The sequence below is a fragment of the Orcinus orca genome, chromosome 6 (genome assembly GCF_937001465.1).
Source record: "Orcinus orca chromosome 6, mOrcOrc1.1, whole genome shotgun sequence".
In the NCBI taxonomy this organism is placed as follows: Eukaryota; Metazoa; Chordata; class Mammalia; order Artiodactyla; family Delphinidae; genus Orcinus; species Orcinus orca.
Genome location: NC_064564.1, coordinates 97999476 through 98015962, shown reverse-complemented (window position 1 = coordinate 98015962; position 16487 = coordinate 97999476). Strand labels below are relative to the sequence as shown.

Below are 16487 nucleotides of genomic sequence, written 5' to 3'. Positions count from 1 at the left end.
TTTTTTTTTTTTTGGTGGTACGCGGTCCTCTCACTGTTGTGGCCTCTCCCGTTGCGGAGCACAGGCTCTGGATGCGCAGGCCCAGTGGCCATGGCTCACGGGCCCAGCTGCTCCACAGCATGTGGGATCTTCCCGGACCGGGGCACGAACCCGTGTCCGCTGCATCGGCAGGCGGACTCTCAACCAGTGCGCCACCAGGGAAGCCCTAAACATAACTTTTATATGCACTGGGAAACCAAAAAAATCGTGGGACTTGCTTTACTGCAATAGTCACTGTATTTGGTGGTCTGGAACTGAGCCTGCAATATCTCTGAGGTCTGCCTGTACTTGAGGTATTGTTCTGTGAAACATATACCATAATTCATTAATTCAAAAACACTTTTCCCCCCACATCTTAACATCCTAAAACTGAGATGTACCTCAACAACCGTGGCGTTAAATCCTTTCACAGACATTACTGTTTCTTTATTAGCAGCTTATAAAATAATGTTGTGCCTTACAATTGGGGCGTCTGGGATTCGGTGCAATATGGCAGTTATGTGGGAATTCACTTCTGTTTCAGGAGGGGTAGTGTGGAGAAAGAAGCATTTTACAGGTCTAATTTAAATCTAATTATAAAGACAGAGGATAAGTTTATTTTTTTTTCTTGAAAATCTTTCTAAAAGTGAGGCAGAAATGAAAGACCAGTGTAAAATGTAAAGCCTTTTACAAATTTCATGTTACATCCTAAATGTTTTGTAGGGTTAAATAATAACTAATAGTCTTGATTCGTATTCCTCCTATACATTCTTCATTAAAACACTTACGCTCTGAATTTTATCTGAATTACACATTCCTTTCTAAACTAGTAAGGATTCCTTTGTGGTTTCTCAGTGATAACTAGCTAAACCACAACATGAAAGTAAAGTCAATTTTGTGATAGTGTTTTTCCTGAGAAAAACGTTCAGGCAACAGTGAGAACCCTGCATTTCACATCAGATTTATTTTCTTTTCAGTATAGAAGCTGTCAAAATTGGGAGAGTGACAGGAAGTGGAAATCTGAGAAAAAAATCTAACGAGTCTTTCCACTGAGAACCAGATCAAGTTCTCACATTGTCTGCTACCTAGCAGACCATTCTCTTGAAAGACTAAATTGCTGTTTTCTAAAAAGACTAAATAAATATTTAAGGATTGCTTTAACATGAATGTCAGTCAAACGTTTATTGCAGAAGTTTTCAGCTTATGGAAATAAAAATATTTTTGAAGTTGAAACTCATAAATAAGCATGTTCCTATCAAAAATGATAAAAATGGTCATTCTTGGTTGAAAAGGAGTATAAAATGTTTAAGAACTAAATAGGAATTATTACATATGCTTTGTTTTCCCTGAGGAGCAGTGAAAGTTTATTAAAACCAACACTTGAGAAGCAATGTAATTTGCATATGTATGAAACACCAGCTCTAATTTACTATCAGTTCTCTTGAGAGATGTTGCAAGTTCATTTCCTCTCAAGTTGGAAAGATGGAGTCATTTCAGCAGTTTACTGGATCAAAAGCAGTTGTTTAATATGGTTTTCTAGATTTTCTATATCTTGATCATAGTAATTTGTCTCATTCACTTTTAATCCTACCTGGCTCTTGGTATTGTGCTACACCTGATGAGTGCCCTCAAGAAAAGTCAAAATATGGGAGGCAAAATATTTCTACACCCTTGATGGATACACTCAATAAAGATTCTACTTACATGGTGGACACACTCAATAAAAATCAAAACGTGGAAGGCAAAATAATTCTGCTAATTTGTCATTAATAGTTGACTTTGGTCCAAACCATCCCAGTGATTGAAAGGCGAGGGCTTATGGTTTAACTTCTAATCTAATTCTTGAATTTTCTCTCAGGAGTAATCAATCCTAAATGAATATTTCATGCACCCAATATTTATGTTCTGCCAACTAATATAATTTGAATGGGTTCCTTCAGAGTAGATTCTGTGAAACCGTGACTTCAGTTGAATATGCACTGAATATTTTACCCCAACTTCCTTTCCTATTATTTTAAAGTTAAGCTTTCATCATAAGTAACTGCATGCTTCATATGAAAAATTGGCAAATGCATAAAAGAAGGAAAAAGACATCTTACCCAGAGTCTCAACAAAGTTCTTGAGTCCCAAGTGATTTTGTTCAAAAATATTTAGAGATCTCTCTGTTGTCTTGTGGCCTTTAGTGTTGTAGGAGTGTTATCTGAGAGAAAAGTGAGATTTGTTCTTTGCAGGGGTTTTTGCTTTTCGTACAATGCCTGATGCTTATTGGATTATATCTGTAAGCTATTAAAATGAGTATCCGCGCCCATCTGTTGGCATATTCAACAAGAATCCACTGACTTGTGCTCTCCGTATCTCTGTTTATGACCAGGATGTACATGCCATCTGACTGAAAGGGTGCACGGCCGTGGGTCTCTGCAGCCCCCCACCTCTCCCTCTCCCTTCCCTGCACTCTCCTTTCCCCATCCTCTTCCATGTCTCCCGCTCCCCTCCTCTTCCTCTCTGTCACCTGCCTTTCTCCTCCCCTTCTCTTCTCTTTCTTCTCCCCTCTCCTTATTCTCCCCCTTTCTTTCCTCCTTTACTGTCCTTCCTCCTTCCTCCTTCTCCTGATTTGAAATCCTGATTTGAGTGGGTCTAAGCTAGAACTGGAGGAAAAGAAGTGTAGAAAGAGCATAAACTCTTTAGAGATAATTTTACCTAAAGAAGAACACATAATAGATTGGAGGCTCCAGTAGGGTATAGAATTTGATGGAGTTGAAGCTCTTGAGGGAATAATCTAGGAAGATAGGAGGTCGTTGTCAGAGGAGGGTGCGTGGATTGGTGCTGGCAAGGTCTAGAGGATAAGGCAGTGGAGGGGAGGCTGAAATAAGGTGAAGGATGTGGTTATTGGTGAAGAAGAGGTAAGGAATATGACTCTGGGGTATTGGAATGATCATCTACATAGATCATGAAATCACCAGCTTGTGTGTGGGTGTGTGTGCGCACGTGTGTACCAGAGAGAGAGAGAGAGAGAGAGAGAAATATAAAATCATTAAAGAATGAGAAGTGGCCAAAAGGTCAACAGGTAACTGGGGAGTGGGGGGGGGGGGAAGGGATGTTTTTCCTCCCTCCAGGGAGCTGGAGGTGTTTAGGAAGAAGGAAGAGAATGATCTGGGAAGGCATTAAAGAGCAGGTCCTGTCTATAAGAGACAATAAGAGTTTTTACTAGGATGAGAAAGGAAGGAAAAGTTCATAAGAGAAGTTTAGGATAGGACGGGATTTATTGAGGACTGATGATGTATTCCAGAGGGCAGGTGCATGAGTTTGTGTGTTAGGGTTGGATCAGAGCTGTGTGGGGATGACCCTGGTAGATGAAGCGATTGTCCTGAACAAGAATATAGGGCCTGCTGGAATTGACTGAGATGTGCTCTAAGGCGCTCTATGGGATTTGGGTGGGCTAGGCGGTGGTAGACTCTTGCCGGAACTCAGAGCACAGATGTCACTTGGGAACCTGCAGGAGCAGTCCGAGTACCTTCTTGTAGCTTCTCTGATGCAGCGTTGAGGCAGGAGTGGCAGCGCTGGGGAAACGCACAGTTCTCTGGACAGCCCATGGCACTTCTGCTGCTGGTGGTGCAGAGGCACAGGGCCCTCTCCAGCCTCCAGAGCTTAGTAAATACTCTTCTAGCTCCTTTTTCATGGTGGTTTCAAAGTCCATAGAGAAAGGAAGTGTATCACCAGTTGCAACCTGGTCACTTCTCAGACCAGGGGAACATGATCTGGGCTCACAGGCTCTACCCCTGAGCAAGGTTGGAACACATACAAATCCCATGAGCTGAAAGAGGCGAAAGAGCTTCCCTTGGAAAATTAACAAAGGGAAAATGAATGGATGCTGGGCAGAGGGAATTAGGGTTTGCATATACCTACTGGTATCAGTGACCCAAATAACTAGGTCATAAGACAATTAAGGGTTTGTTTTTCTCTCACCTGAAAGGACAGAAGTAGGTAATCCAAAACTGCTATGATAGCTCATTGTCATCAGAGACCCAGGCTTCTTTTATTTTTTTGCTGTACCATCTTAGTGCATGAGACTTACCCTGTAATATGCTGGGGCCCTATCCTTCATGTCTGTATTTCAGGACAAAAGGAGGAAGAGGGGAAGGCAAAAAAGGTACTCTCTCAACTGAGATAGTCCCCACTCAAAAGCTTTTCCAGAAGTCCCATACAACCTTAGCGTATATGTCACTGGCTCTCATTTGTTGCGACGGAGGTGGAGAATTGTTATCTTCTAGCTGTGCCTGTTACTATGCTGAATAAAACTGGGAGGAGTGGTTATTGGGTGGGCAACTAGCAGTCTCTGCTGCAGCAGCAAAAACAAACAAAACAATGGTAATGCATAAGTCAATATTATCATCATGAGCTAGGATTTGCAGGAAGCGTCTGGGAAGAAAGGGGTGAAAAAGCTAAAAGGACCAGAATTGTGGCTAGAGTAGAATGCTGGAGTTCAAGATTGCAGAGGCTGAGCAGCTGTCAAGAGTCTGGGATCATTAAAAATCCCAGGATATGCCCATGAGGTCTGAAAACGGAAGTGAACCTGATCTCTGTCCTGGGAAAGACCCCTTCCTTTTGTTAGAACGTAGCCTGGAGAATCACAGCAAATGCCCAGCTGAGGGCTGCAGGGACCTCCCTTTGTAAACCATCCCCAGTCTCCAGCCATCATTGTCCATTTAGGGCCAGACTCTTTAAACAGCTTAAGTTTCCCACCTGTAGACAGAGGTGGAACACAGGGATGTTGTTTAGGCCATGCATTTGATAAAACATAGGCTTTTAATTATCCCATACTAACTCAAAATATAATGGTGTGTTATTTACTGTTTGTAATGTGTAGGCCTTATTAAATTTATAATTATTATCTTTGTCCTCATTGAGTAGAATATGATCTAATTGTTTTCATTTCACATAGCGAGAACATGCCCTCGTCTCCGCCAACCCAAACATGGCCGCCTCAGCTGTTCTACCGGAGAACTGTCCTATAGGACAGTGTGTTTGGTCACCTGTGATGAAGGGTACAGACTAGAAGGAAGTGCTAGGCTTACCTGCCAAGTAAACGCCCAGTGGGATGGTCTAGAACCTCGGTGTGTGGGTAAGTTCTTAGAAGGCATGGTGCCTTGGATGGGTCATTTCTCTTGCTCTCTGGTTTCTCCTCTTTTCTGTGAAGACCTAGAACTAAAAACTGACTCATTATGGGTATAAATACACATCCATATGTATAGGTATATGGCGCTGTAGACACATGAACACATATGTAGTTTTATTCCCCTCCACTGGTAAAAAGACTTCTCACCACAATCCAGTTTTCCGAATCCCTAAAGATTACAGCTTCAAATGGTAATGATTTTTGTTTTAATTGGGGCAAATTTGGATGGATTTTTAAACAGCAAATGCTGTGTAATTCCCTCAATTTTTAAAACACAATTTACCTTTACCTTGTTGATGAAAGGACAAAATTATGAACCAGTGAATGTTAAGATGGGCCGTAAAATTCTCTTTCATCAGAAGATTTTCTGCCTTGTCCTTCACTAAGAGTTGTGACATCTCATACCTGAAATTGGGTCCAGAATGAATAAACTCAGTAGCTCTTCCAGTTTGCTGCATCTTATACACTGTTGAAACATTAACGATGGTAATGATGATGATGAAATGATAATAACTACCATTAGTGAACCCTTACGATGTGTCAGATACAGTATACCTGGGAGTGCTAACAGGTAAGTCATTAAATAACCAACTTCCAAAATAGGAAGAAGAACTATATGTAGGGAATAAATTGAGGTATTCCAGGACCCTAGATGGGAAAACTAGGTACTATAACTATCTCTATTCTTTATAAATTGATTTACAGGTTTATTCTAGTATAATCTAGTATTGGATCCAGGGCTGATAATAAGGGAAGGTGTCACCAGAAAGGATATTGGGCTTTACTGAGGGGTTCAGTAACAGTCCTAGAGTTGACCCTCATGGTGCAGGCTCAGAAAACTTATACGGGGGTATTATATATTTAAATAATAATTTAATAATAAAAATAACAAGTAAAGTTTATTAACAATGAGATACTTGTCATGACTACTGAAAGACATAGGCCTGACAGGCATAATATTTCCCTGGAGGCAGAAGCTACAAGGATTCCCAAACCACAAACAGACTTAGTTGGCATAAAACCAAGACAAAGGGAGTTAGCTTCTCCAGATAGTTCACAGAATTAAATGAAGATGATGGATCTGTCCACCATAAAAAGGCTGCTTTGGCAATGGAACAAAAAATCTCAATAAATCCCTTTAGTTGGAACGTTGTCTCCCAAGATTAGAATTTGTATCTAGATATTAATGTTTACTCCTGAGAATCATCTATTTCACTGGCTCCATGGATGAGTAGCTTTTCTTGTGAGGGACCCAGTCTTTTATTAAAAATGTAATACATTTAATAAGGTTACTCTGGAGTTATTCTTTAAAGAATTTAAATTTAATTATTAAGTTTAACTTAAAATTTTAAAATTCTTTAAACTTTAAGAATTCTCTTTAAAATTATTGCGTACATCCCTGTAATGATTTAAAGTGTATGTCAATCTTGGTAGATTTGAAGTCTAACCATCAAAAGGAAATTATATCCTTATTTACAATTTATTGGGGAACAACTCACCGTAGCCCCCAAATTCTGACAATAACGATAATTACTATGAAATTTTCCACTTAAAAAATTGATAGACATGAATAGAAAGCGTATTGAAGGATAGATAGTTGCAAAACTGGAAAATTTTGAACATGAGGTACAATGAGGGAGAACTTATTCTCACCATCATAAGACAGATTATGAACCCACAGTGATTAAAATAGTACATTAATGGTACAAAGATGCACAGAACAATGGAAGCAAACATGGCTCAGAAACAAACATTATTTTTTGTAGAAGAATATAATATTCAGTAAGGGAAATTTTAGATATCCATGGGGGAAAGAAGCTTATCTAAAAATTAGTCAGTTTTGACTCACCTCATTTTTAAAAATCACTAAGTTAATTTAACTAATTAATTAAATGAGGCAAATTAAGGAGTGAAGTATAAGAAATAATATGGAGAAAATACAGATTTTAATGGAGAAGAACTTCATATAAATAAAAAGGACACTAGATTTGAATACATAAAGATGTAAATTTCTGTACTTCAAATGAACTCTCTGCATTATTAAAATGCAAACAAGAAAAAGTTATTTGAAACACATAAAAAAAAAGTCAATGTCCTTAACATTTTCTGACGTATGAAACTAGACCAAAACACAAAAATGTGAAGACTCCAATACAAAAAGAGATAAAGGAAATGAATTAAATGAACAAAGGAGACGTTTTAAAAATACAATTAAAAAATAAACAAATTGAGAAAATTCTAGAACCAAAGTTATGAGATATGGGTTAAATTATACACTGATAAAATTTCTTAGATATAAATATTTTCATTATTAAACAGGAAGAATGAAAATAACATTAAATTCAAAAGCTACGAAAATAATGATTGCAAGAGAAGTTGAAAGAAGTACATAATAATAATGAAGATGAATTATAAAAGGAGATGGAATGCAGTAGAGTGGATAAGAGGAAAATCTTTGAATAAAGTAATAAAATAAATTTTAAAAAGAAAGAAAAATGCAAAACTAGAATTTTTCCAGGAAGCTATCACAAAGGAATACATGAGGTCTGAGGTTTTTATTTTATTTTTTTAAAATATATTTATTATTTTTGGCTGCATTGGGTCTTCGTTGGTGCGCATGGGCTTTCTCTAGTTTTGGTGAGCGGGGGCTACTCTATTTTTTTAAAATTTTTATTTTTAACATCTTTATTGGAGTATAGTTGCTTTACAATGGTGTGTAAGTTTCTGCTTTATAACAAAGTGAATCAGTTATACATATACATATGTTCCCATATCTCTTCCCTCTTGCGTCTCCCTCCCTCCCACCCTCCCTATCCCACCCCTCTAGGTGATCACAAACCACCTAGCTGATCTCCCTGTGCTATGCGGCTGCTTCCCACTAGCTATCTGTTTTACGTTTGGTAGTGTATATATGTCCATGCCACTCTCTCACTTTGTCACAGCTTAGGGGGCTACTCTTCATTGCGGTGCACGGGCTTCTCATTGCTGTGGCTTCTCTCGTTGCGGAGCACGGGCTCTAGGCGCGCGTGTTTCAGTAGCTGTGGCACGTGGGCTCAGTAGTTGTGGCTCACAGGCTCTAGAGCACAGGCTCAATAATTGTGGCGCATGGGCTTAGCTGCTCCACAGCATGTGGGGTCTTCCTGGACCAGGGATCGAACCCGTGTCCCCTGCATTGGCAGGCGGATTCTTAACCACTGCGTCACCACGGAAGTCCCAGAGGTCTGAGGTTTTTAAAAGAATAATAAAATACCGTACAATACATTTATTATGCATGATTTTCTAAGAAAATGAAAATTATTAAATGAATCAAGAAAAAAAGTAGAAAAGCAAGTATATAGTTACCTATGGGTAATTTACAAAAAAATGGAAATGTTATCAGAGTTTAATTACTACTCCCAAAATGACTGAGGGATCAGTGAAACTCTTTCAAACTTTTAAAAGGCAGTAATTCTCATACCATGTAATTTGGCCCAGTTAGTGGAAAGTTAATCAGTTCATACTATCAAACTATTATTATTCTATTGCCAACCTGACAACTTTTACCAAGAAAGAAATACATATATATAGAAAATACACTAGCAATCCACATTCAAAAGAATGGTCTGCCAAAACGAGTAGAGGTTTATCCTAGGAATGTAAGGAGGGTTTAAAATTAGGTACTCTATCAACATAATAAATTACTTCATTATAAAAAATAGGAAAAATTCATATGGTTGCTCAGTATAAGATAAAAATGTATTATTATCATTTAAAACACATTTTTAATAGAACTCTAAGAAACTCATATTGATTACTGACATAATAAAAAAGTCCATCTTAAATCTGCATCCAGTTATGGAAACAATGTAGACAGTCTTATTAAATCTGGAAAAAGAAAAGGATTCCAGATTCATCCGTATTATTTAGCATTGTTCTCTAAGCTTTAGCTCTTGTAATAAATCATAAGGTTAGAGCTTAGAGGATTCAGAATCATCATTTGTAAACTACGTGTCTACCTCCAAAAAAGAATGAACCTACTTAAAGACTGAGAGTTCATTAAAGTCATAAGAATATCGAATAAACAACTCTTCTATATAAATGATAAACAGAATATATAGAGAAAAATCACATTCAAAAGATCTATAGAAAATATAAAATATGGAAGAATAACCTTAAAGAGAAATGTGTGGAACCTGTGTTACACAAACTACAAAATATTACTGAAAGACAAAAAGAACACCTTAATGTTTTTATAAAATTTTATCAAAATGTAAGTTCTCTCCAAATATATGTATACGTAAAATGCAATATCATCCAATAGCCCAAAAGGGTTTTTCTTTTTTGCCCCCTTTTTGGAATTGGGGATTGACTCCAGGATTCATCTGGAAGAATGTGTAGGCAAAACTCACTGAAATAAGATTGAAAGGGAAGAGTAATAAAGAGTAGTAAAAAGAAAGTAGCTCTACTGGGTTTTAAAATATATACTAAAACTGCAAAAATGAAGAGTATGCAAGAATTGCATCAGATCAATGGGACTGAATAGATTCCAAAACTTACGAGTTTCACGTATCATTAGGGAAGCATCATAGCTCAGTTGAGAAGATAAGATTTATTCAACTGATAATAAAGGAAAATTGGCTAGCTCCTTGGGAAAAACAAAATGAAATTTTCATATGTTTTGAATACACACCAGACACATAAATTCTTCATAGTTTTAAAAATATAAATTAGGGCTTCCCTGGTGGCGCGGTGGTTCGGAGTCCGCCTGCCGATGCGGGGACGCGGGTTCGTGCCCCGGTCCGGGAGGATCCTGCGTGCCGCGGAGCGGCTGGGCCCGTGAGCCGTGGCCGCTGGGCCTGCGCGTCCGGGGCCTGTGCTCCGCGGTGGGAGGGGCTGCGGCGGTGAGAGGCCCGCGTACTATTAACCCATGTATTAGGCATAAAAGCAATGGGAAAAGATTTACCATTAGATTAGAAAAGATTAGATTAGACTATATAAAAACTAAAGACATCATTCAAAAGGTCATAAATAGTAAGAAAGAGAATATTAACAGGGAATAAAATCTTCAACAATTATGACAGCTAAAAGAATAATTTTCTTAATTTATAAATAACATACCTGAATAAATGATTTAAAGTCCCATATAGTTGTTATATTTGAACCACAGATTTGGCCCTGATTTTCCTCTTGGTCAAAGCAAAATAGGAAGTCTGGGCAACCACGTGGTATATACTGTGCAAAAACAAGGAAACATATCAATTTCTCGGGAAAATTTGCTTTTGCTGACCGAGAGGTTTGAAAGCAGTCATTTCAGGGAGGAGGCATGGTTGTGGAATATTTTAGGAGCACACAGGTTCTGCTACTTACCAACTGGGTAGCCTCAGGAAAGTTAACTATGAGAGTTACTATTATGTTCCAGCACTCTTGTTTGTAAGTGGGAATAATAACAACAGCCCTTACTGCATATGTTTAAATGGGTCTATCCTTGTAAAGCCCTTAGAATAATGCCTGGCATATCACATGGGAAATACAGACTAAAGACGCCAGCAGTGCTCCCAGTAGAATCACTACTACAACGACAAACAAATGTGTGTATGGGGTCGTGTGTGTGTGTGTGTGTGTGTGACACACACAGAGACACGTGCCCTGCATTAAGTCCTAGTCTGATTTTCCATTCTATCTCCAGTCTACCTAATTCTACCTAATTCATCTGCTATTCTTCATCTGTGCTGAAAATAACATCATTAAGAGTCAAGGCCCTAATTATGACATAGTGATTCTAGGGAGAGTATAAAAGATAGAACCTAATTCACTATTTTATACTTTGTAGCCATAAGGTAACATTCTGCAAACTGAATGAAGGTGCTCTAAGCAAATGATAAAAGTCACAGTCGGCATTGATTTAAGTGCTAGTTAGAAATCTTTCAAGATTTTGATGCACCGGCAACATAGCATGAGGTAACTCAAGAGAGATGGTTGAGCATTATTTACAATACAGCATTTGTTTAGTGTCACATACAGACCTCATTTAGTGACTTATGTCAGTCCCACAGCAGACCAATTGTATTTTTCTCGAGTAAAGCGAATCTGTGACATTTGCAATCTGTGGGAACGCAAATAACATTTTCTTGCTCTCCTACAATAGAGCGCCACTGCTCCACCTTTCAGAAGCCCAGAGGTGTCATCGTGTCACCCCCCACCTGTGGCAAGCATCCAGCCAAACCTGGGACGATTTGTCAGCTAAGTTGCCACCAAGGATTCATTTTATCAGGAGGCAGAGAAGAAGTGAGGTGCACCACCTCCGGAAAATGGAGTGCCAAAGTTCAGACAGCTGCTTGTGAAGGTAGGTCCGTACAATGGTCAAGTTAAAAACCAAATTCTATATAATGACACATTGGTGCAGTGTGGGACTGTCCCTCTTTGCTACTTTTGCTGCAAATCTATGGTAAAAGGATAGATGTAACCCCAGAAAATGCTATGAAGATGTCTGTTACAAAATCATGGACTCACAAAATCCAATTACAATGTACCAGGCAACAATAGAAGAAATAGAAAACTAAGGATGATATTAGAGCTGGAAATCAGGTTAAGTTTTCCATTGGGAGTTGAAGATCTTTGGGGAATTTCTGGCTCCTATAAAGCAGGTGAGATTAAGTTAATTTTTTTTAAAAAAAGCAAGTCATCAGCCCTATGAAACCTGCATCTCAGTACTTTCACAAGAGAACATTGCCATCTTCCTAGCAACAAGAGCCGACTGCAGTGAAAAGGAGCTATTGAGAGCAAGAAAGAGTTCTTAGAAGTAAAAATATAAATGTCTCTAAGAGAAGGGTCGAAAAGTGGAGTGGGTGTTGTTGAAAACAATATTAGTGATTTGACAAAGCAAACTGAGAATTCCTTCAGAATGGAGAACTGATAAACAGGGAACTTGAATATCCCAATGGATCAAGCCCCAAAGATGGAAGTTAAGAGATACCTGTGATAAATTGAGAAACCCCAATAAAGAGTTCCAGAAGCAGAGAGAGGATAAGGGATGGAGGAGAAGAATTTCCTCCCAGTAGAAGAAGGTCCCCCTGAGCTTCAGAAAGCCTTGAATTTTTTTGATCAAAATAGCCTCAGACCTTGTTTATCTCTTTTATATAAAGTAGTATATATCTGTTAACCCCAAGCTCTTAATTTGTCCCTTCTCCCCAACAACAAGGTCCTACCAAGTAGCTCAGGGAACTATATTCAATATCTTGTAATAACCTATAATGGAAAAGAATCTGAAAAAATATATATACATATATATGTGTATATATATGTGTGTATATATGTATGTATGTATGTATAACTGAATCACTTTGCTGTACACCTGAAACTAACACAACATTGTAAATCAACTATACTTCAATAAAAAATAAAGTACCATTGCCAGAGAAATAGAGTTTATTGATCCATGTTCAAGAAAACAGTGAGTAATGTGACTCCAAAAAAAAATAGGGGCTTCCCTGGTGGCTCAGGTGTTAGGAGTCCGCCTGCCAATGCAGGGCACACGGGTTCAAGCCCTGGCCCAGGAGGATCCCACATGCCGCTGAGCAGCTAGGCCAGTGCGCCACAACTACTGAGCCTGTGCTCTGGAGCCCGTGTACTGCAATACTGAAGCCTGCGTGCCTAGAGCCTGTGCTCCACAACAGGAGAGGCCACCGCAATGAAAGGTCCGTGCACCGCAACGAAGAGTAGCCCCCGCTTGCCACAACTAGAGAAAGCCCATGCGTAGCAACAAAGACCCAACTCAGTCAAAAATAAATAAATTAATTTAAAAAAAATAGCCTCTGAATGTTGGGCAGGCATACTTTCACTACTCCCTGTGAAATTTCCAAGGTCCAAAGTTAAGGAGAAAATCTGAAGTTTCCAGAGAGAAAAGAGAAATTTCACAAAGGAAATAAGGATCAGACTCACACTACACTTCTCATTTATAACTCTAAATGCCAGAAGGAAATGTAGCAGTGTTCTAAGAATACAGAGGGAAAATAGATATAAACTTTAAATTCCAAATCTATTCAAGCTAATATTCAAGTGTAAAGGAAAAATAAAATACTGCTTTAGATTTTAAGAGTTAATATGCTAATGCATCTTTGTGGGGGAAAATTGTCTAAGTATTAGCCCCTCTGAGAAAAGGAAAATATAAATTGAATAAAATTTTAAAGGAACAAGAATGTGAGACACAAATTAGATCAATTCGGATATATTCAGCTGCAAGTTACAGAAGACCTAATTTAACGTAACTTAAGAGGATTTATTATACCATGTAATGAGAACTTAGCTGTACAGTGACTGATGTGGCTATGTGGAATGTTACCACATCTAATTCAGTATCTGTACTGCAAAGTTTCACACTGCAAAAAATATCATTGGCTTTAATTTGTTGTTTGTTTTGCCAGTACATTTTAGCACACTAATTAATTCCATTTGACAGCATTTCCAGTGCAGTTCCTTCCTGCCAGTCAACATTCCTTTTTTCTGTCTCTTTATTTCATTCCAAAAATATTTATCAAACTCCTGTTATATGCCAGGAACTATATAATACAATGGGACAAGAGATATCCTGGCATTCAAAGAACTTAAATTCTTTGGGAGGAGAAAATTTAATTTCAAAATGGCAAAACGAGTTATGGTTAGGAAGGACAGAGGGCCATGGGAACTTGTGGAGTGAGCACCTAAAATGGACCAGTGGGGTCAGAGAAGCTTCCTGAGGAGCTTGTGTCTAAGCTGAGAATTAAAGGACAAGTAGGGGTTTCCTGGGTAAAGGGGGAAGAGAGCATTGATTCAGGCAAATAAAAGGACGTGGGCAAAGACCCAGGTATAAGAAGAACCATGGTGCTCTCGTGGGACTGAGAGTATTCGATGTGGAGACTGAGTTCTGGTAGGGGATTTGTCAGAGAGGAGGGGATTTGTCCCCTCTTAGGGGAGCAGGTGCCAGTTCAGGAAGGGCTTCATAAGTCATCCTGAGATACATTATCCTGAAGGCAGTTGTAAATTCCAAATCAGTCAGGAATTGGGATGTAAAAAGCGAGTCACAGAGTATTAATGTCTTTTTACCTCTCTCTTAAACGACTTAGAATTACACATTGATATGTTAACTGATTTGTGTATTTTCTGAATCAGATGTGGAAGCTCCTCAAATCAACTGTCCTGCGGACATAGAGGCTGAGACTCAGGAACAGCAAGACTCTGCTAATATCACTTGGCAAATCCCAACAGCTAAAGACAACTCTGGGGAAAAGGTAAGGTTTGAGCAAATATTTGCATCCTTTGTCAGATGGATTCTAAATACACTGCAAATATGTGTGCTATTGAAAACTTACTAATTAATGATAGTGCCCTCTCTAGCTGTACTCATAAATGTTAATGCCCCATCTGATAGAAGAATGATCAGCCTTGAATTTTTCATTAGAAATTTCAGATGAAAATCTCAAAACGGAAACCCTTCATTCTGCGGATTCGTTGGCTGAGATTTCTTTGCCCCTTCCTAGGCTCTGAAGATCTTTTAAGAAAAAGAAAGATGGGGAATCAATCTTAGTTTCTATTTTTAAGCATATGTTTTAAAATATGATCCTGAAATGATTGCATATTGGCCAGTCTGAAGAAGATAACGTCAGTGTTTCTTACTCAGCTTTTTTAAAACCAGCATTATTCAGAACGCAGTATTTTAGTCTAGTATATACAGTAGCTTGAGGTAATTATCCATCAGATGCTAGGAAAGGAATTAGGAATTTAACACCCTCTTAAATCTATACTTTTACTGTTCACATACATGAAGATGCCCTTAAATAGTATATAGTTTTTACACTTGCATGTAAATATGTAAGTTGTGTCATTCAAGGACATGTGCCATTCAAGGACACACACACAATATGTTCTGATAATTGTGTTGAATAAACACAATATACTTTAAAAAATCAAGATAACTTTTTTAAAGTGTATTATTAAATATAGTCATCACTCTGTATATTACATCTCCAGGATTTATTTATCTTATAAGTGGAAGTTTGTACCTTTTGTCCACCTTCACCCCTTTTGAGCACCCCCATACCCCTCTTCTGGCAACCACCAAACTGTTCTCCGTATCTGTGATCTTTTTTGTTTTTCCTGCCACTTATTAGCGAGATCATATGGTATTTATCTTCAGGTAACCAAAGACAAGGTAACTTTTAAATCTGATTTTAAAAGTGTAAATGTAAATTATAGTACTTACTATACTGTCGGTGATGTGTGCGTTGAGTGCTCCCTCGTGTGTAGTTTCCACATTCTATTAAGAGGCCCGTGAAAACATGCACTGTCATCATCATCCTGGTCATTGTCATCAAATACTAAGAAGAGTGCAGGGACATACTTCAGGATCCATGAGAATTTAGACAAAATGTAGCACCTGTGTGTTGAAATACTTTTTCAGAATACAGTGGAAAAAACCAATGGATCTGACCTCAAAAGTATTTCTCAATTTTTTTAAATAAACTTATTTTTTTAATTATTTATTTTTGGCTGCGTTGGGTCTTCGTTGCTGTGCGTGGGCTTTCTCTAGTTGCGGCGAGTGGGGGCTACTCTCCGTTGCTGGCGGGCTTCTCCTTATGGTGGCTCCTCTTGTTGCGGAGCATGGGTTCTAGGTGCACGGGCTTCAGTAGTTGTGGTGCCTGGGCTCAGTCGTTGTGGCTCGTGGGCTCTAGAGTGCAGCCTCCATAGTTGTGGCACATGGGCTTAGTTGATCCGCGGCATGTGGGATCTTCCCACACCAGGGATCGAACCCATATCCCCTGCATTGGCAGGTGGATTCTTAACTACTGCGCCACCAGGGAAGTGCCTCAATTTGTATTTTTAATAGTTCTCTAGCAAACTAGAGAAAAATGCTTCAAATATGTCAAATGTTAGAATGTTTATTACATCACATATTAATATAAATTTATCTTTATCACATTATAATTTTCAAACGGACTAAGAAGGCAAACATATGGTTCAAAAAGGGAAGAATATATCTATATCATGCAATCATATGAGAATTTAATCTTACCATAAGACATTAAGAAACTGCAAATTAAAACAATGACCTCATGCCATATTTTTGATTTACCAAAAGGTAATGATGTTTAATATAGATCAGAGAACTTTGAAAGGGAACTTTGACAATGATACTATCAATTGGAATGCAAATACTAACTAATACTAACAATGGGAATACTAACAATGGGAATACTAACAATGGGAATGCAAATACTAACAATGGGAATGCAGATTTTTACCGTGATCTGGGAAATAAATTTTGTATTATCTATCAATAAAATGC

General features: G+C 38.4%; 1 protein-coding gene across 1 annotated transcript in view; it reads left to right on the top strand.

The window, feature by feature from the left end:
• The window catches only part of SVEP1 (sushi, von Willebrand factor type A, EGF and pentraxin domain containing 1), a 184273-nt gene that overhangs the window by 69594 nt on the left and 98192 nt on the right, over positions 1-16487 (top strand). Inside the window, exons 6-8 of the mRNA XM_004269347.4 lie at positions 4958-5137; positions 11316-11513; positions 14315-14433. Of these exons, the coding sequence (XP_004269395.1) occupies positions 4958-5137; positions 11316-11513; positions 14315-14433 (497 nt within the window). The remainder of the gene's footprint in view (positions 1-4957; positions 5138-11315; positions 11514-14314; positions 14434-16487) is intronic.